Genomic DNA, 14,856 nt, shown 5'->3' with positions numbered 1-14,856 from the left:
AACAACAACAAATGTGATGCTTTTGTTGAATTGAGTTTTAGAATAACAGATGGAAAGTACTAAGTTATAAACAAGTTTTATTCCGTGCCCACCAAAGTAATAACCATATTATTATTTATATTTTCTAAAATAATATTACAAATCATAAAGCCAAAGCATCAGTTGAATGAAATGTATTCTATTCTTGGAACATGTTGCTGATGTTGGAATGTTGTCCCATCTACTTGCATCCCTGTCTGTGGTTTCATGCTTTTTCCTCCTCCTCCTAGGATTTAACTGCTTTGGCAAAGGAATTGCGGGCAGTGGAGGATGTACGACCTCCCCATAAAGTGACAGATTATTCATCATCCAGTGAAGAGTCAGGAACAACAGATGAAGATGAGGATGACATAGAGCAAGAAGGAGTTGATGAATCTACTTCTGGACCAGAAGACGCTAGAGCAGTGTTAGTTGCCCGTCCCCCCCGTCCCCATTCTTCCTGGTGTGATGTTTTAATACAGCCTTCCTGTTTAGTGTTGGACTAGAACTCCCATCATCCCCAGCAAGTTTGGGAAAGGATGATTTTTCAAGTCAATTTCAGTTTTGCCCATTTCTAGCAAAAACTCCATTGCAGGGTCCAATTCTCAAAACTGCAGTTTGAGAGGGGTTTTCTTTTTTTAACACATCGGGATGGATTCAGGGGCAAGTGGATAACAGTAAAGAGCTTCGAAGCAATTTAACATGTTTACAGAAAAGATGAAGGATTTGCTGACAATATTTAGAATTCTGCAAAAGAAGACGAAGAAGGTTTGCTTTGCCTTGAATATAGGACAAGTGATTGATTTAAACTGCAAGGAAATCATATAGATTAAACATGAAAGAAATGAAGGGCATTCTAGTAATTACGTTTCGTCCACGGATTGTTGAATAAATGTTGATCCTTGAAGGGGTGGGGGTGGGGTGGGGTGGGGGTTTAAATAAAGACTCGATGATTCTTTCTATACCTTTGGTTTTTTCCTAATTTTAGAATCCCATAGCATACATGATACTTTCTCTGTCTCCGTTTGGATGACACATTAGTCAGTGGTGGACTATTTAATCAAACATTTCCTATTGTGCCATATGTTGTGCAAAAACCACACCACGGTTGTTTTTCCTCAAAAAGTAACTGATAGAGATAACCAAAGGTTTGCAGAGTTGTTTTTCTGCACAAATGTTTATCGTGTTGTGTGGCGGGCTCCATTGATTATTTCCCCTGCCAATAGAGTCATGAGGCAAGAGCGGCAGAAACCCTGGCTGCTTTGGCCCAGTAGGGCTCCATTGGCAGGGGAAATGATCCCATGCCAGCAACCCTTTGGGGAGCCCCGATCATGCCGTACCTTGGTGGGAGGCATGATCCTCAGCTCCTCACGTGCTTCCCAATATGGGCACATGCATCCTGTCCCTTTTCATGAGAACAAAAAGGCTGCAGGGGAATCAGACACGGAAGTATCCCTCCTGCATCAGCAATGGATTGCCTTTTTGTTGTCGTTAAAGGGAACAGGACACGGAAGAATCCATCCTTCTTGTCACAGAACAGCTCAGATCCTTGCGCACCCCTCTGTTGCTTTCATTTCCATAGCAACGGTGCAGTGGGCAGCATGTTGGAGCCACCCTCGTCCTTGTTTCTATGGAGACGAGGGTGGAGCATGCATTGGCACCGAGCCATGTGATCCCCTGTGAGGTATGATGTCGCTTGGCGCTGACGCATCCTTTGCCAGAGGCTGGATCGCGCGTCTTGATACAGGAGGAGACTGTTCCAAAGCCTCTTGTTTCTGCGGCAGGGATGGCAGATGTTTCTCCATGCGCTGCCGCCGTAGAAGCAAGAAGCTTCAGAATGGTCTCCTCATGTGTCAGGGCGTGCGATCCAGCCTCCTGCGAAGGACGCCTCAGTGCTGAGCAACGTCCCCATCACCTGCCCCTCTATGCTGGGCGCAGCGACAACCAGTGGGTGTGTCTCCTCCAATGACGGGAGACAACACACGTCAGTTGCCAAGCGACAGCGGATCAATCACACCTCCTGTCAAGAGGAGAGATAGCTCTGCCGGAGCTTCTTTCTCCAGAGAAAGAAACCCTGGTGGAGTCATCTCTTCTTTTGACATGATGCGAGATTGATCTACTGCCGTTGCTCAGCAACAGGCACGCCGCATCTCTACGCAGTGTGTCTCTAGTCCCCCCTCCACTCGTTACAGCGCTGGTTACCACTTACCTTACTGGGGCGTAAGGAGGAGTAAGATAAGCGGTAACCTAGGGTGACCATATTTGGGAAACCAAAAGAGAGGACACCTAGTGTGTGTGTGGGGAAGCAGCTTTCTGAGTCCTGCAGAAAGTACTTTATTCCCCTGCCACCTTAAAGAACCCGACTGGAGTGGAGGAGGGGAAAGGATTTCATTCTGCACCACCACCATCCACTCCAATTGGGGCCTTTTCTATAATGTCCACGAATGACCCACTTTCCCCTTTAAGACCTCAATTGGAGCTCGGGGTGGGGGAATGATGTGCCTGAAGAAAGCATGTCATTCCCTCCTGCCATGCTAATGGCAGCCTTAAAGAGGAAGGTGTATCATTCCAGGACATTATTGAAAATTATAGAAAATCCCCCCTGACACCATGGAAAGAACAAAAACCAGGACAAATCCGGGGAAATCCTGACAGTTGGTCACCCTAGGTAACCAGTGGCATCATTTGGTGGGGTGTGTGTGCCAAGGGGTGGGACAGGGCGCCACACAAATAGCCATCCGTGGGAGGGATTATTTCCACTCCATGGACTAAAGTGTCATCCAAACGTCCTCTCACTTTCTCTTTGTGAATGAAATATTGGATAATGAATATAGGATAAAGAACTGAAAGATGTTGTTAGAGTAAAGTGAATACATTTTCAAAGCATGAATAAACTAAAAGCTAGACTTTTAGTACAAATACATGATTTATCCCAGACTTACAAATATGTCTGGTGAGGTAATTAGTCTTGAAAGAGAGGAGAGCCACCTAAGTTCACAAAAGCTTCCCTGCCTGCTCACCTTGAGGCAACCCTTACTGACCATCAGCATCTAGGCTGTTTGCAAATAAAGGTTCTTCAGAATTAACGTCTTGCAGCTTCTTTTATCCTATGATGGTCTCATCCTAGTGCTTCTGTTAAAACAATTCCGTACAGGAATTATTTTAGGATTGTGGATTCTGAAGAAAATAAAGTGTGCTTGCACAAACAAAATATCCTTCTTGCCAAACAGATCCACCCTCAACCTCAGCAATGGGGAAACGGAGTCCGTGAAAACTATGATTGTACATGACGATGTGGAGAGTGAACCCGCCATGACTCCTTCGAAGGAGGGCACTTTAATCGTCCGACAGGTAACGCATTCCTTTAATGTGTAATATGCTCCCTCCTCATTAACTTGCTCATTCTCTCATGCTCTTTTCCTACATGATATCAGTTACAGGAGTTACAGATGCAGATGAGAGCCCCTTTTGAAGGAGCAGGCATTTGGCGCATGCAAAGGGAGTAATAGTTTCCACACATTGTTTCCACTGTGTGTTGCACACACTGGAGTGACACTTTGCACCACTAAGCAGAGTTTATTTTACTCTGAGTCCAGAATGGGGGTTAAGAGCTGCAGCTCTTGCAGCAGACGCTGTGAAGAAATCTCTGTTGTGATTGTGTACCTTTTAAATCCTCTATTGGGATCTTAAGACAAGGTAAAAGAGATCATTGTGGAAGAGCCTGAGACAGTGGAAGAAAAGATTATTTAGTTTGCTTTAAACCAATTACACTTACACCATGCTGTCCCTTTGAGGCATCAGCTCAGTTTATATAGATTTCCCAAGAGGTCGTCCTTCCAGGCAAGTTATGAGTCCAAGGTTGCTTATCTTTAGGGTCACAGTCTTTCTGTTTGAAATGCTATGTACAGAACTGTTGCAGTAATGTTTCCTTTTTTCCCTTGAACTTGCTGATCTGTTCATTGCAGCAGTTCATAGGATATGAACTTCCCTAATTACAGTTACTAATTGGGCAGTTGAACATCAGTTTCATAATTGGGCCCCTAGGTTTTAAGATGTTGTACATGTTGTACAAATAGCTAAATTAGGACATTTACCAGAAGTTTCAAGCACTTTATCTGATCATGTCTAAAACCCAGGAAAAAAAATACAATTCTGATAGCAAGAAGAGCCATTGGGCGCATGTAAGTTGATGCAATCATGTAGATTTGGCCAATGGGAACTTAATTTTGTCGGTAAGGAAGCTGGTCTTGCCAGAGAACCCAAATATTGTAACCCCAATTCCTGTAGTATATGGCTGAGTTCTTTTCACCACTGCCTACCTTTCTAACTCAGGCATCAAGGCATCGTTGATTAATGCATTGGGTTGAAACATTAAAAAGTAGATCAGTTTGCTAGGGAACGTAGACTTTTACACAGCACTTGAGCAAGACAAGTGTGCCTGTTTTTTCTGCAGAGTACAGTTGACACAAAGCGTGCCAGCCATCATGAGAGCAATGGCTTTGCGGGTCGCATTCACCTCTTGCCAGATCTCTTACAGCAAAGCCATTCCTCCTCCACTTCCTCCACCTCCTCCTCCCCATCCTCCAGCCAGCCGACACCCACCATGTCCCCACAGACACCCCAGGACAAGCTAACTACTAATGAGGTATGTCTTGCACCACAGCTGGCTGCTTTCGTAGGGTTATAGACGTAATGCCTAATAGCTAGTTTCCAGAGGAACTCCAGCCAGTGACCCCTCTGCTGCTCTTCTTCCTGTCACTTAACCCCTCACTCCCCTCCCCCCAAATAACACCTTTCAGCTCTTATGTACCAAAACCCCTTAACTCTAGTGCAGATTTACCCAAAACTTGCCAGTTTACTGTTCTTGCTTTTTACGAGTCATTAATTGCATGGCTTTGTATCAGCTAAACAGATTGCTTTATTGGTGTTTGTTTCAAACGCTATTTTGGGGAGAATGTATATTTTGAAAGGTCGTTTTAGGGTAATCTGGCTTTCATAATAATAATAATAATAATAATAATAATAATAATGGTGATGATGATGATGATGATGCCTGGTTTAGCATAGTGCTGAGTAACCATGCATGTAGGAGCCCTTGCTTTGGGGAAATGGTGCACTGTATTAGAAAGGAAGCTTTCTCCAGCCTTACCGCAAGAAGCTGTGCTTCAGAATTTCTTGGTATAGGGAATAACACTTTTTGGAAAACTCTGCTCTCTGCATTATTAGATTTGTTTTTATTGTTTAGTTTGGAATGTTGGACAAAAAGACAACTGTCTTGGTTTTTAACATTACCACTCTGAAAGGCATCTATAAAATGGGAGGCAGTTTTTCCCATAGCATCACTATTTATTTATTTTTTCAGTTTGCAGACTGTTAACGCACTTGAAAAGTTCCATCTGGTGGTAGGAAAGCGTATAGGCTGAGTTCCTCCATATGAATTCATGTAAATTTAATATATCAAAGAGGAACAGTTTACAGTTACATAACAAATTACAGATGGCAAATTTTAATACAGGCAGAGCTTCATTTTCAGAACCTCTTATTGATTAACAGGAGTGAGGACAAAACATAACTCAAACTGAATCCCTACCCAACAGCAAAGGGGCTGTTCTGAAATTGCCCTTGCTGCATTCAGTTCAGATGTATCTATTCTTCCCAAGATTGAGTTCTTAAAAATAAAATGATCCTGTAAGTTTCAATCAGAAGCTAACTATACACAGCACTGATTGGCTAGTTCTTGTGATGTCATTATGAAATCTTACCCCACCTTTGGAGCAGTTTTGCACTCTAAAAAAGAGAGAACTTTATTAAAGTGACATCTTAGTGGATAATTGCATGAATGCTAATGGGATACTTAAAACAATTAGTGAACAGTTCACCTGAAATAATGGGACAGGGCAAAACTGACAGCTGATTCAGTGTTTAGTTTGCTTATAGGCATGGCTGTCACTTCACTTGTGAAGCTAGACGCAAACTGCAGCTTGAGGATTCATTCTGAGCTATGTACTCACGTTAAATCTGTCTTCACCCTCAGATTCCAGCATTGGAAGGCAGAAGCGATCTTATAAACCTCAGCTTATCTGTTGGTGCAACATGAAAGAAAAATACAATTAAAGTTGTATCACATACTACATATTTAGAGCAAAACTAAATTCATGGTGGTGGTGGTGTCTTCATTTCCACTTAATTGTAGTCTTTGGGATACCATTAACAAAGAGTTCCATGTTAGTGCAATAGACTTTCACATTAGGTAAATGTAATAATGTGATGTGTAATAGAATATATAACTAACAAACATTCTGTCATAGAAGGATATATATAGAATTGTAGCCAGTGCAGTGCTTTATAAATAGTTGCAAAAATAGATAAATGATGTTCTTTATGGGGGATATCATCATAGGTAAAAGTCCAAGTCCACCTGCTCCTTTATAGTTTAGTAATAGAACTTTGTGGACACAACATTATTGTAGGAGCAAATTCAAGTATATGGTTGTTGTTTTTTGTTAGAGGGGGCATTAAAAGTTTTCCAACAACAGAAGTTCTGTAGAAGGGAGAACTGAGCCAGCACATCAGGTGTATGAAAAAGGCATAAAACAAATTAAACATAAATTCATCCCCCCTTTTTTGTCTGTAGAAACTTTATATGTTAAACACTTAATTTTTAACCCCTGTCATTCTTCTTTAATGTGCAGTGTTGTCCCTATGACACTTAACTCACATGGTCTGGCAAGGAATTTTTAAAGTCATTCCACTTCCACTTTTTAACAGCTTTATTGTTTCACTTTTCTCTTTTGTTCGTGTTTTTCATGTTTAGTGTTTTTAACTTCAAGATGAACCAGTGCCTTGATTCATATCATTGTTTACACCTTTCCCCCTAATAAGCCCCCGTGTTTGACACGGGTTTAATATTTTTTTTCTGTGAGAAATGATGGTGGAAGAAACTGCTGCAGCTTTCTGGCAAGAGGCTCAGTTTAAAAAAGAGAATCATGAGAGACTAGGAATCATCCAAAAATTAGCCAAATGTGCAAAGCACAGTATCAAATGTAGAACAGAGTGCCTGATTCGTAATCGCTCAAATTTTGTTGCACGTGGAAATCCTATTCCCTAGTTGGTCAGTGGCTCAGTGTAGAAGATGCACAATAGCAACAAAGCAAGGAGTATTATAGTGGGATGTTGAAAAACAGAATATAATCCAGTTCATATGAAATGAACAACCACAGTTAACAAACCATAGGTTATCTGGGAGCGCACAGGAGTAAGCAAGTGTTCTGGATTTCACCCACTTCCGCGAGGCTAAGTGACCCAGGGATGTTTTCTGTGCCATGTGAACCCAGAACTCTGTTGTTGAGGAGAAACAACCCACCGTTTTATACCCTTGGTGGAGCAGAAGTAGTCAAGAACCAGCTCACTTGCTTCTGCATACTGCGGGTTGTTTGTTGCACGTGAACCAGGTCTGTGACTGGTACAGAACAAAGTGCTTACAGTATAGATGCTTCATATTTCAGCAAGAGGAAATTCGACCTTGTTTTTATGCTGGTTTTAGTACACATTCCTTGAAAACGTTCTGTAAAAGTCTAAATACAGGCAAGTTACTGGACTAAACATTCATAGCAGTGCTAAGAAAATTAGCATATTTTAAGATGTTGCTCATGCTGCTTATATGTTGGTAGCACTTGGGGAAGGGGACGAGAAGGCTTCTAAAAACAGTGCTGTCCAGTAGCAGCTGGAATGATGTGTTTGTTTTTAAACATATTTGTTTATATTATGATCATTAATGAATCTGAAATTTACATTGCAGACTCAGTCCGCTAGTAACACACTGCAGAAACACAAATCTTCCTCCTCCTTTACACCTTTTATAGACCCCAGATTACTACAGATATCTCCATCTAGTGGAACAACTGTGACTTCTGTTGGTAAGTAACGTAAACAGCAATGAATAAGCCATATGGTAACTTAAGCCGTTTGATAAAATACTTGGAAATGCTCCCATGTGTATCACTTGCTTTTATTTTGTCTTTCAATTTATATTTTTATGTAAATGAAAAAAATGTTCATAATTAGTATCTGATCTTTCTCTGTAACACGGTGTGCATATGCATGTGTAATAAAAGTTCGCTGTGTTTACTATCTGTCTCTTTCCCCCCTTCCAATCCCCCTGCAGTAGGATTCTCTAGTGAAGCAATGAGATCAGAGGCAATAAGGCAGGATCCAACCAGGAAAGGATCAGTTGTTAATGTGAATCCTACGAATACACGGCCACAGAGTGACACTCCGGAGATCCGCAAATACAAGAAGAGATTCAATTCTGAGATCTTATGTGCTGCATTATGGGGTATAGAATCCAATGCTGGTTGCTAGTTCATTCCTATATTTGTCAAAAAGTTACATGTTTATGCTTAGTTATATATAACTAATTTGGGATCAGTGATTGTTGGAAGTGGCTTCCATATTGGTATGCTACATGCACTGGGCAATATCCAACACTGCCCCTGCACTAGTGGGACCCACTGCTAGCGCAACAGGAAGTTAGCAGTTCCAAAAACGAGAGGAAACTATCCAAAATGTTCGTTTCCAGAATAGCAGATGGTGGCGGAGCTTGCAGAAGGGAACTCCACTGACTTGTCTTGTTCCAGAAATTAGCAGTTCAGCTTGTCTCCAGGGTTATTTTCAGAAGCACTAGCTTTCTGTAGCGCTTGTGGTGGGTCCTGCGGGCACAAAAGAAAGAGCAGATGCTCAACAGCAGTGTTGGATACTGCCTGGTACGTTCACCAGGCAAAGGTTCAATGGATCTAGTCTTATTTTAAGTAGACCCAGTCAAATCCATGGGACTTAAGTTAGTCATGGCTATCTGAGCTTGCATTTATTTCAGTGGGTTTGCTCTAAGTTTAGCTCCAACGTAGCCTATACATGAAATTTACATAAGGTAAATCTAAGGGGCAAACTTACACAGTAGTAAAGATTTCCTTTTGGTGATGGTTTGCATGAAATGGCATAATTTAGGCAAGTAAATTCTAATTTTAAGAACACTTTTGGAATGTTGTGCATAATTTCTATCCCATTTTCATATCCTGTTGTATGAAAAGGCTTTCAGTTTGCCATAAAACTGGCGATATCACCAGAACTGGCAGATTGAGGAAAAACTCTGCCTGATTAAGGAAATGTTTTTATTCTGACTTAGTCTTATTTATTGTAGGGGTTAATTTGTTAGTGGGGACAGAGAGTGGCCTGATGCTGCTGGACAGGAGTGGCCAAGGGAAGGTGTATCCATTAATAAACCGAAGAAGGTTCCAGCAGATGGATGTACTTGAAGGTCTGAATGTCTTGGTGACAATATCGGGTAAATACAAGTTCTCTTGTGAGAATATATATATATATATACTTCAATCTTATTTGAATAACAAAATTGCTTAAACCATTACCTTATACTTCTCTCCTTTTGCTAATTCTTTCCTCTTTTCCTTCCATCATAAACCCAATGGTTATCTAAGCTTTTGAGTCTGTAATGTATGGCATACAGATTTTATTTCTCTTTTTCTGTTACCCAAGTCTTTGCCTGCATTGAGCCAATGATCTCTTCACTTAGAGTTAAGAGTTCGGAAATGGGTTTATGGGTTCACCCGCTCCCTTCTCTTTTGCAGGCCAATTCCCATTACCTTCCCATTTTTATCCTGGTTTGCATTACACCTGACCGTTTGAATTGGGAAAGCTGGTGAATTGAGAATGGCTGACACCAGAACAGTCTCTGGATGCCACTGTGCACTGTAGGCCATTTCTACAGTTGCCTTGGCCACTCTTTTCACAGCACATGTTACAGAGCAGATCTAGTTGTGACACCTACTGTGCATAATCCTATAAAGATAGGAGCTGTGTAGGTACATATAGATCCACTAGTTCTTTTGGATCCAGGCTGAGTCAGACATGCTGTGTGAACCCAGCAAGCATGGGTTATGTTTAACCTTCGCAGAACCCACGTTTGGTGGGTTCACATGACACAACAATCCCCAAGCGGGGTTGTGTATGCAATCTGGTTCCTGTGGGTGCTGCAGCTCGTTATGAGTTGAGAGCCAGTGTGGTGTAGTGGCTAAAGTGTTGGACTGGGAGTCGGGAGATCCGGGTTCTAGTCCCCATTCGGCCATGGCAATCCACTGGGGGACTTTGGGCCAGTCACAGACTCTCAGCTCAACCCACCTCACAGTGTTGTTGTGAGGATAAAATGGAGAGAAGGAGGAGGTTTATGTACGCCGCCTTGGGTTCCTTGGAGGAAAAAAAGGCGGGATATAAATGCAATAATAAAAATGAGTTAAATTACAGAGAGCTTCAGTATTGGGCGGTATAAAAATGTAATAAATAAATAATAAACCGAAGCCATGGTATGTCAACAAAAGGCTGTGCATTCCAGCTCATAACTGGGACAGATACATTCGCCTGCATCACAGCCATGTAATTCTAAGGTGTTTGATGCCATTGCTGTATTAAATGTTATAATTATAGAAGCAACACCTACCAAGAAATGATTTTACTCTTCCTACTATGACCTAAGCCCTTAATAAATGCATATGCACCATTAGCAGCATAAACCAGCTTGAGTACTTCCTGTAGTCTGGATGCAAGCATCAAATGGTAAATGGATCTAAAAACAACAACCCTATCTCTTTGTGGAAAATGGCTAGGCATAATACTGTTTAACACAGTATTGTTAAATTGAATAGGTTTGCTGTGTACTATTAGCTCAGCTTTCCGCCATTGGGTTTGGTCAGAAACTGTTTGTTTTTATTTTTGTATATTATTTTAGTTACTGCTTTAATGAATTTTGTACACTGTCTTGTGATTTGATAATGAACAGTAGTAGAGAAATATTTTAAATAAATAATGGTTGAGGGTGGTGGTGTCATAAACTGATGCTTCACTTCTTTGAACACCAAAAATGTGCTGGACTTACATATATCCGATCCATAGTGTTCAGATCAATTATTATAAAATTTGAAATACTTGCTGGGGCGTGATATGGTTTGCATCATGTCAAATCATGCAAGTGTTGGAAAACATACTGAAGTTAATTATATTATTGTCACTAGCCCTGCACATCATGGCTAACATTTGCATTCCACCAACGGTTCCCTTCTTCCACTGTGATTCTGTTTGATTAGCTAATTTTAGTGCACAATGCACTAAGTGGTCCATTCATGCTTATAGGAATATCATCAGTTTATCTAAGAGAACTGATCTTACTGTCTGCTTCCTCCTTAAGAACCATCTGTTTTTATAGAACCAAAATCTACTAAGCATGATCTAGCCCCTGTTTGCTTCTTGAAGGGCAGGGTGCAGCAACTCCCACACATAAAGGCTAGGTCTTGCCCACTCCTTGTATTAAAACATTAATTGTTTCCTCATGTTTTAAGCATAATGTTAGAATTCAAGATGATAATGTTTAAACTACATGTTTTGAAAAAAACCAGATAGGATAATGAGAAACGCATGTCATTAATTCTAAAATACTGAAGTGAATAGCTTTGGAGATGGACCTGTGCTGTGCATGTGCACAGATGTATCTGCACAGGAGAAGAGTTGAAGGGGGAGAAAGGTGAGCATGTAGGAGAATTCCACATGCAGAGCAGTGTGTGAGAGAAGAGAAGGGTTATGCCAGTATTGGCAGAATCCAGTGTTGCCCACACAGAAGCGGTATTCACCACTAGACCAATGGAAAATTAGCAAATCCTGAAGGAAATGAGCTAAAACGCTTGTTTCCAGAACAGGGTAGTTCAGCGGAGCATGTAGAAGAGAGCCCTGCTAACCTGTCTTGTTCCAGAAACATGCATTTCAGCTTGTTTCTGGGGTTGCTTTAGGAAACGTTAGCTTTCTGTTGCACTAGTGGTGGGTCCTGATATTCTAATAGAAACAGTGGGAGTACAGTGGTGATATTGAATACTGTCCCATGATTGTTAGAATTTGTGATCAGTGTCAATATTACAATTGATGTATGGCTCTTACATAACTCTATAGTCCACCATTATAAGTAGAATTATTTAGTATGTACTCAGGTACAGTAGATGAATGCATGGGAACTTGGTTTAAATTATGTCACTGGCATCGTTCTAACATAACAGGCGTAATGAAGAAAATGCCATTTGACCATGTAATAGGTTTTAAATTTTAGAGAATTGCAGCGTATGGCGCAAGTCTGTGGTTAAAACTTGTGTGCTATCTTTTATTTATATCTGCGTCAATGGAAGCCATGGACTCCTTGCCCCATCTAGCTGTTTCCTCCTTGAATATTGTTTCCTCTTTTGAAGCACGTTAAGTTAACCCTTCAATTGGGTAATCCTTTAGAGTAAAGCATGCCTTAAAGTACTGTCCCATTGCCCTTAGCTTTGTGTGATGTCATAAAAGAGCTTTTATTAACAAACTGCATAATTGTACAGGCTAAATGGAACTTCATAGGAAAATACTCTTTCTGTAGATCTGCTGATTTCTTAGGACTCACATTGAAGCTAACATCTTCATGTTAAAATTAGTATGTTCTCTGGAGGAACATTTGCGAAGGTGTAGTTTCTTTGTTAAAGATTTAACGATTCAACCTATAAAAACGTTTGGGGCTATTTAGCTGTGAAAAAAGGGAGTAAAGAAGAACATGCTAGAGTTTATCCTGTGTGTGGAGGGGAGGAATCTTCCCAAATAAGTAATAAATAAATAAATAACATTGCTGGAAGGAAGTTTCTTTTGATGTATCATGTAGTTAGGAAAAAGATCACATGCTGGAAAGTATGAGTATTTAGCTGTTCGTTTACTTTCTAAAAATACTTATTTATAATGCTGAATAAGTACATTTGTGAAAAGAAGTACAGTGACCTGGGGCAGAACCATTTAGAATCAGTTCCAATACCACCTCAGTGTAATAATGATCTTGAAGGGTTATGAGATGAATGCAAAAAGTGGGGTGGTTTGCTCGACACAGCCAGCCCATTGTGGGAAATTTAACCCACAGTGAGCTGCGGTGCTGCGGCCAGGGCTGGGTGGGGGGTGGTAGTGGTGCAGTGGGGCCAGTTAGCATGGGCCTATGATTTGAGGGGGCCTACCCCGACTCCTCCTGGGCAAAGTTACTTGATTTTTCTGTTGATGATGAATTTGCCCAAAGAAAAACATGAAAAGCATTTCTGAATATGAAGAAGTGATGTCTTATATACATCTTGAATAAAAGTGCTTGCCATTACTTTTTTTATACATCGTTCTAGTTCATATGTATTGAGAAGTGATTAAAAAATACTTAATGAGCAGTTTGAAATCAGGTCTACATTTCCTATTTGGCCCGGGCCTATTACCAGCTTTGCCTGGCCCTGGCTGCGGCCACCATTTGGATTGCTCAACCCCAGATTGGACCAATCGGCAGTTGTGCCATATCATCTGAACTCTGTCATCATGAGTTATTTGAGGGTTAAGCAAATCGTAACAACACAGCGTAACCCCCAATTGGCATGATTGAGGCCTGCATATTCAAAAAGGCAGCTGCATCCACCCACCTACCACCATGCACTGCGGCTAATTGTGAGGTAATTCATTAACCCACAATAACTTGCCATGTTGTGTTACTATTGGATCAGATCCTACTTAATGGCCCTGTTCAGACAACATGCCAAGCTACGGTTAGGCTGTTAACCCTTTTGCAGCAAATGTTTAGTGAGCACGTTTAAACTGTGGTTATGTAGCCACCATGATTAAAAATGGTTCACATGACACACTAAATCATGGTTCACACAACACATTAAGCCATGATGTTTAGCTTAAAATGCTTAACTATTATAGCTTAGCATGTTGTCTGAACAGGGTCATTGTTTACAGTAAACTGTGGTCTGAATGCTGGGAAATGAGCCCTGTGCTTGCATGATCCGTTGTTTGCATATAACTTGGAGGCAATAAATTTCTTCCTGGTTCAGGCAAACCACAGTTTGACATTGCATCCAAACCAGCAATCTCAGATGTGCATTTTCCCTTCTAACCAGGATTAGTAGCCAGTTTCAAATGACTTAAACCAGGAAGTAAATAAAGTTTGGTTCTGATGTAACATTCCTGGCTTAATAAACCTTACTTCAAGAATGAACACCAGGACTATATGCTCCCCCTTATCCCCCCTTCCCTCACCCAGCTTCAGCACTTCAGTCATTGCTTCTTTTAAACCACACTTCCCTATTACATTGAAACAGGGAACTGCAGTTTAATGCTTGTTTACCAGCCAGGATACTCATTCCCAGCTTTAAAAAGTATGGTTTATTAAGCCAGGATCATTACATCTGAGCTGGTCCTGAGTCTACATTGGCAGATGAGCAGGTAAAAATAATAATAGCATAGTGATCACAATCTATGATCTGGAACAATGGAAATGTTACATATGAACCAACTCAACATGAGGCATAGTCTGGTCCATCTTATTTTCTTCAGGTACTAGTGCAAATCCCATGTCACCCAGAGGGCTAGTAGTCGGAGAATGATTGGATAAAAATAAGTTTGCACATTTTCCTTGCGACTGGAAGAACTTTACAATTTTAAAATAAATGCACTGCAAATAAACCAGCAATGGTGAAAACTAAAAAATAGTTCTCTTTAAAAAGTTGTTTACCATTTTTTGAAATTTGAGGTTAAAAACACATGATGTAAGACTTTTCTCTTTCTTCTCCCTCTGGTGTCCTTTCAGCTGTTTCTCCTCAGTTTCTCTTCCTTCTCCTCCTCTAATTGTCACCAACTGACTCTTTCAGCCCCTTTCCTGACATTCTGTGCCTGTACTTTCATTGCCCAACCACTCTAAGAGCTTAAGGAGTGAGCATTATTACACGTGCATACACACGT

The 14,856-nt window shown here is 40.9% G+C and overlaps 1 protein-coding gene across 4 annotated transcripts in view; it reads left to right on the top strand.

The window, feature by feature from the left end:
* MAP4K4 (mitogen-activated protein kinase kinase kinase kinase 4) overlaps positions 1-14,856 on the top strand; it is a 170,351-nt gene that overhangs the window by 147,060 nt on the left and 8,435 nt on the right. For 2 of the 4 annotated variants that reach the window (XM_063126234.1, XM_063126236.1), the window contains 6 exons: positions 270-445; positions 3,249-3,369; positions 4,472-4,663; positions 7,817-7,934; positions 8,183-8,353; positions 9,215-9,358. In XM_063126234.1, coding sequence (XP_062982304.1) covers positions 270-445; positions 3,249-3,369; positions 4,472-4,663; positions 7,817-7,934; positions 8,183-8,353; positions 9,215-9,358 — 922 coding nt within the window. The remainder of the gene's footprint in view (positions 1-269; positions 446-3,248; positions 3,370-4,471; positions 4,664-7,816; positions 7,935-8,182; positions 8,354-9,214; positions 9,359-14,856) is intronic. The other 2 variants (XM_063126235.1, XM_063126237.1) reach the window with 1 other exon arrangement.

The sequence above is a fragment of the Elgaria multicarinata genome, chromosome 5 (assembly GCF_023053635.1).
Source record: "Elgaria multicarinata webbii isolate HBS135686 ecotype San Diego chromosome 5, rElgMul1.1.pri, whole genome shotgun sequence".
Taxonomy (NCBI): domain Eukaryota; kingdom Metazoa; phylum Chordata; class Lepidosauria; order Squamata; family Anguidae; genus Elgaria; species Elgaria multicarinata.
The sequence above is the reverse complement of the archived record's forward strand: the minus strand, read 5'-3'. Positions and strand labels throughout refer to the sequence as shown.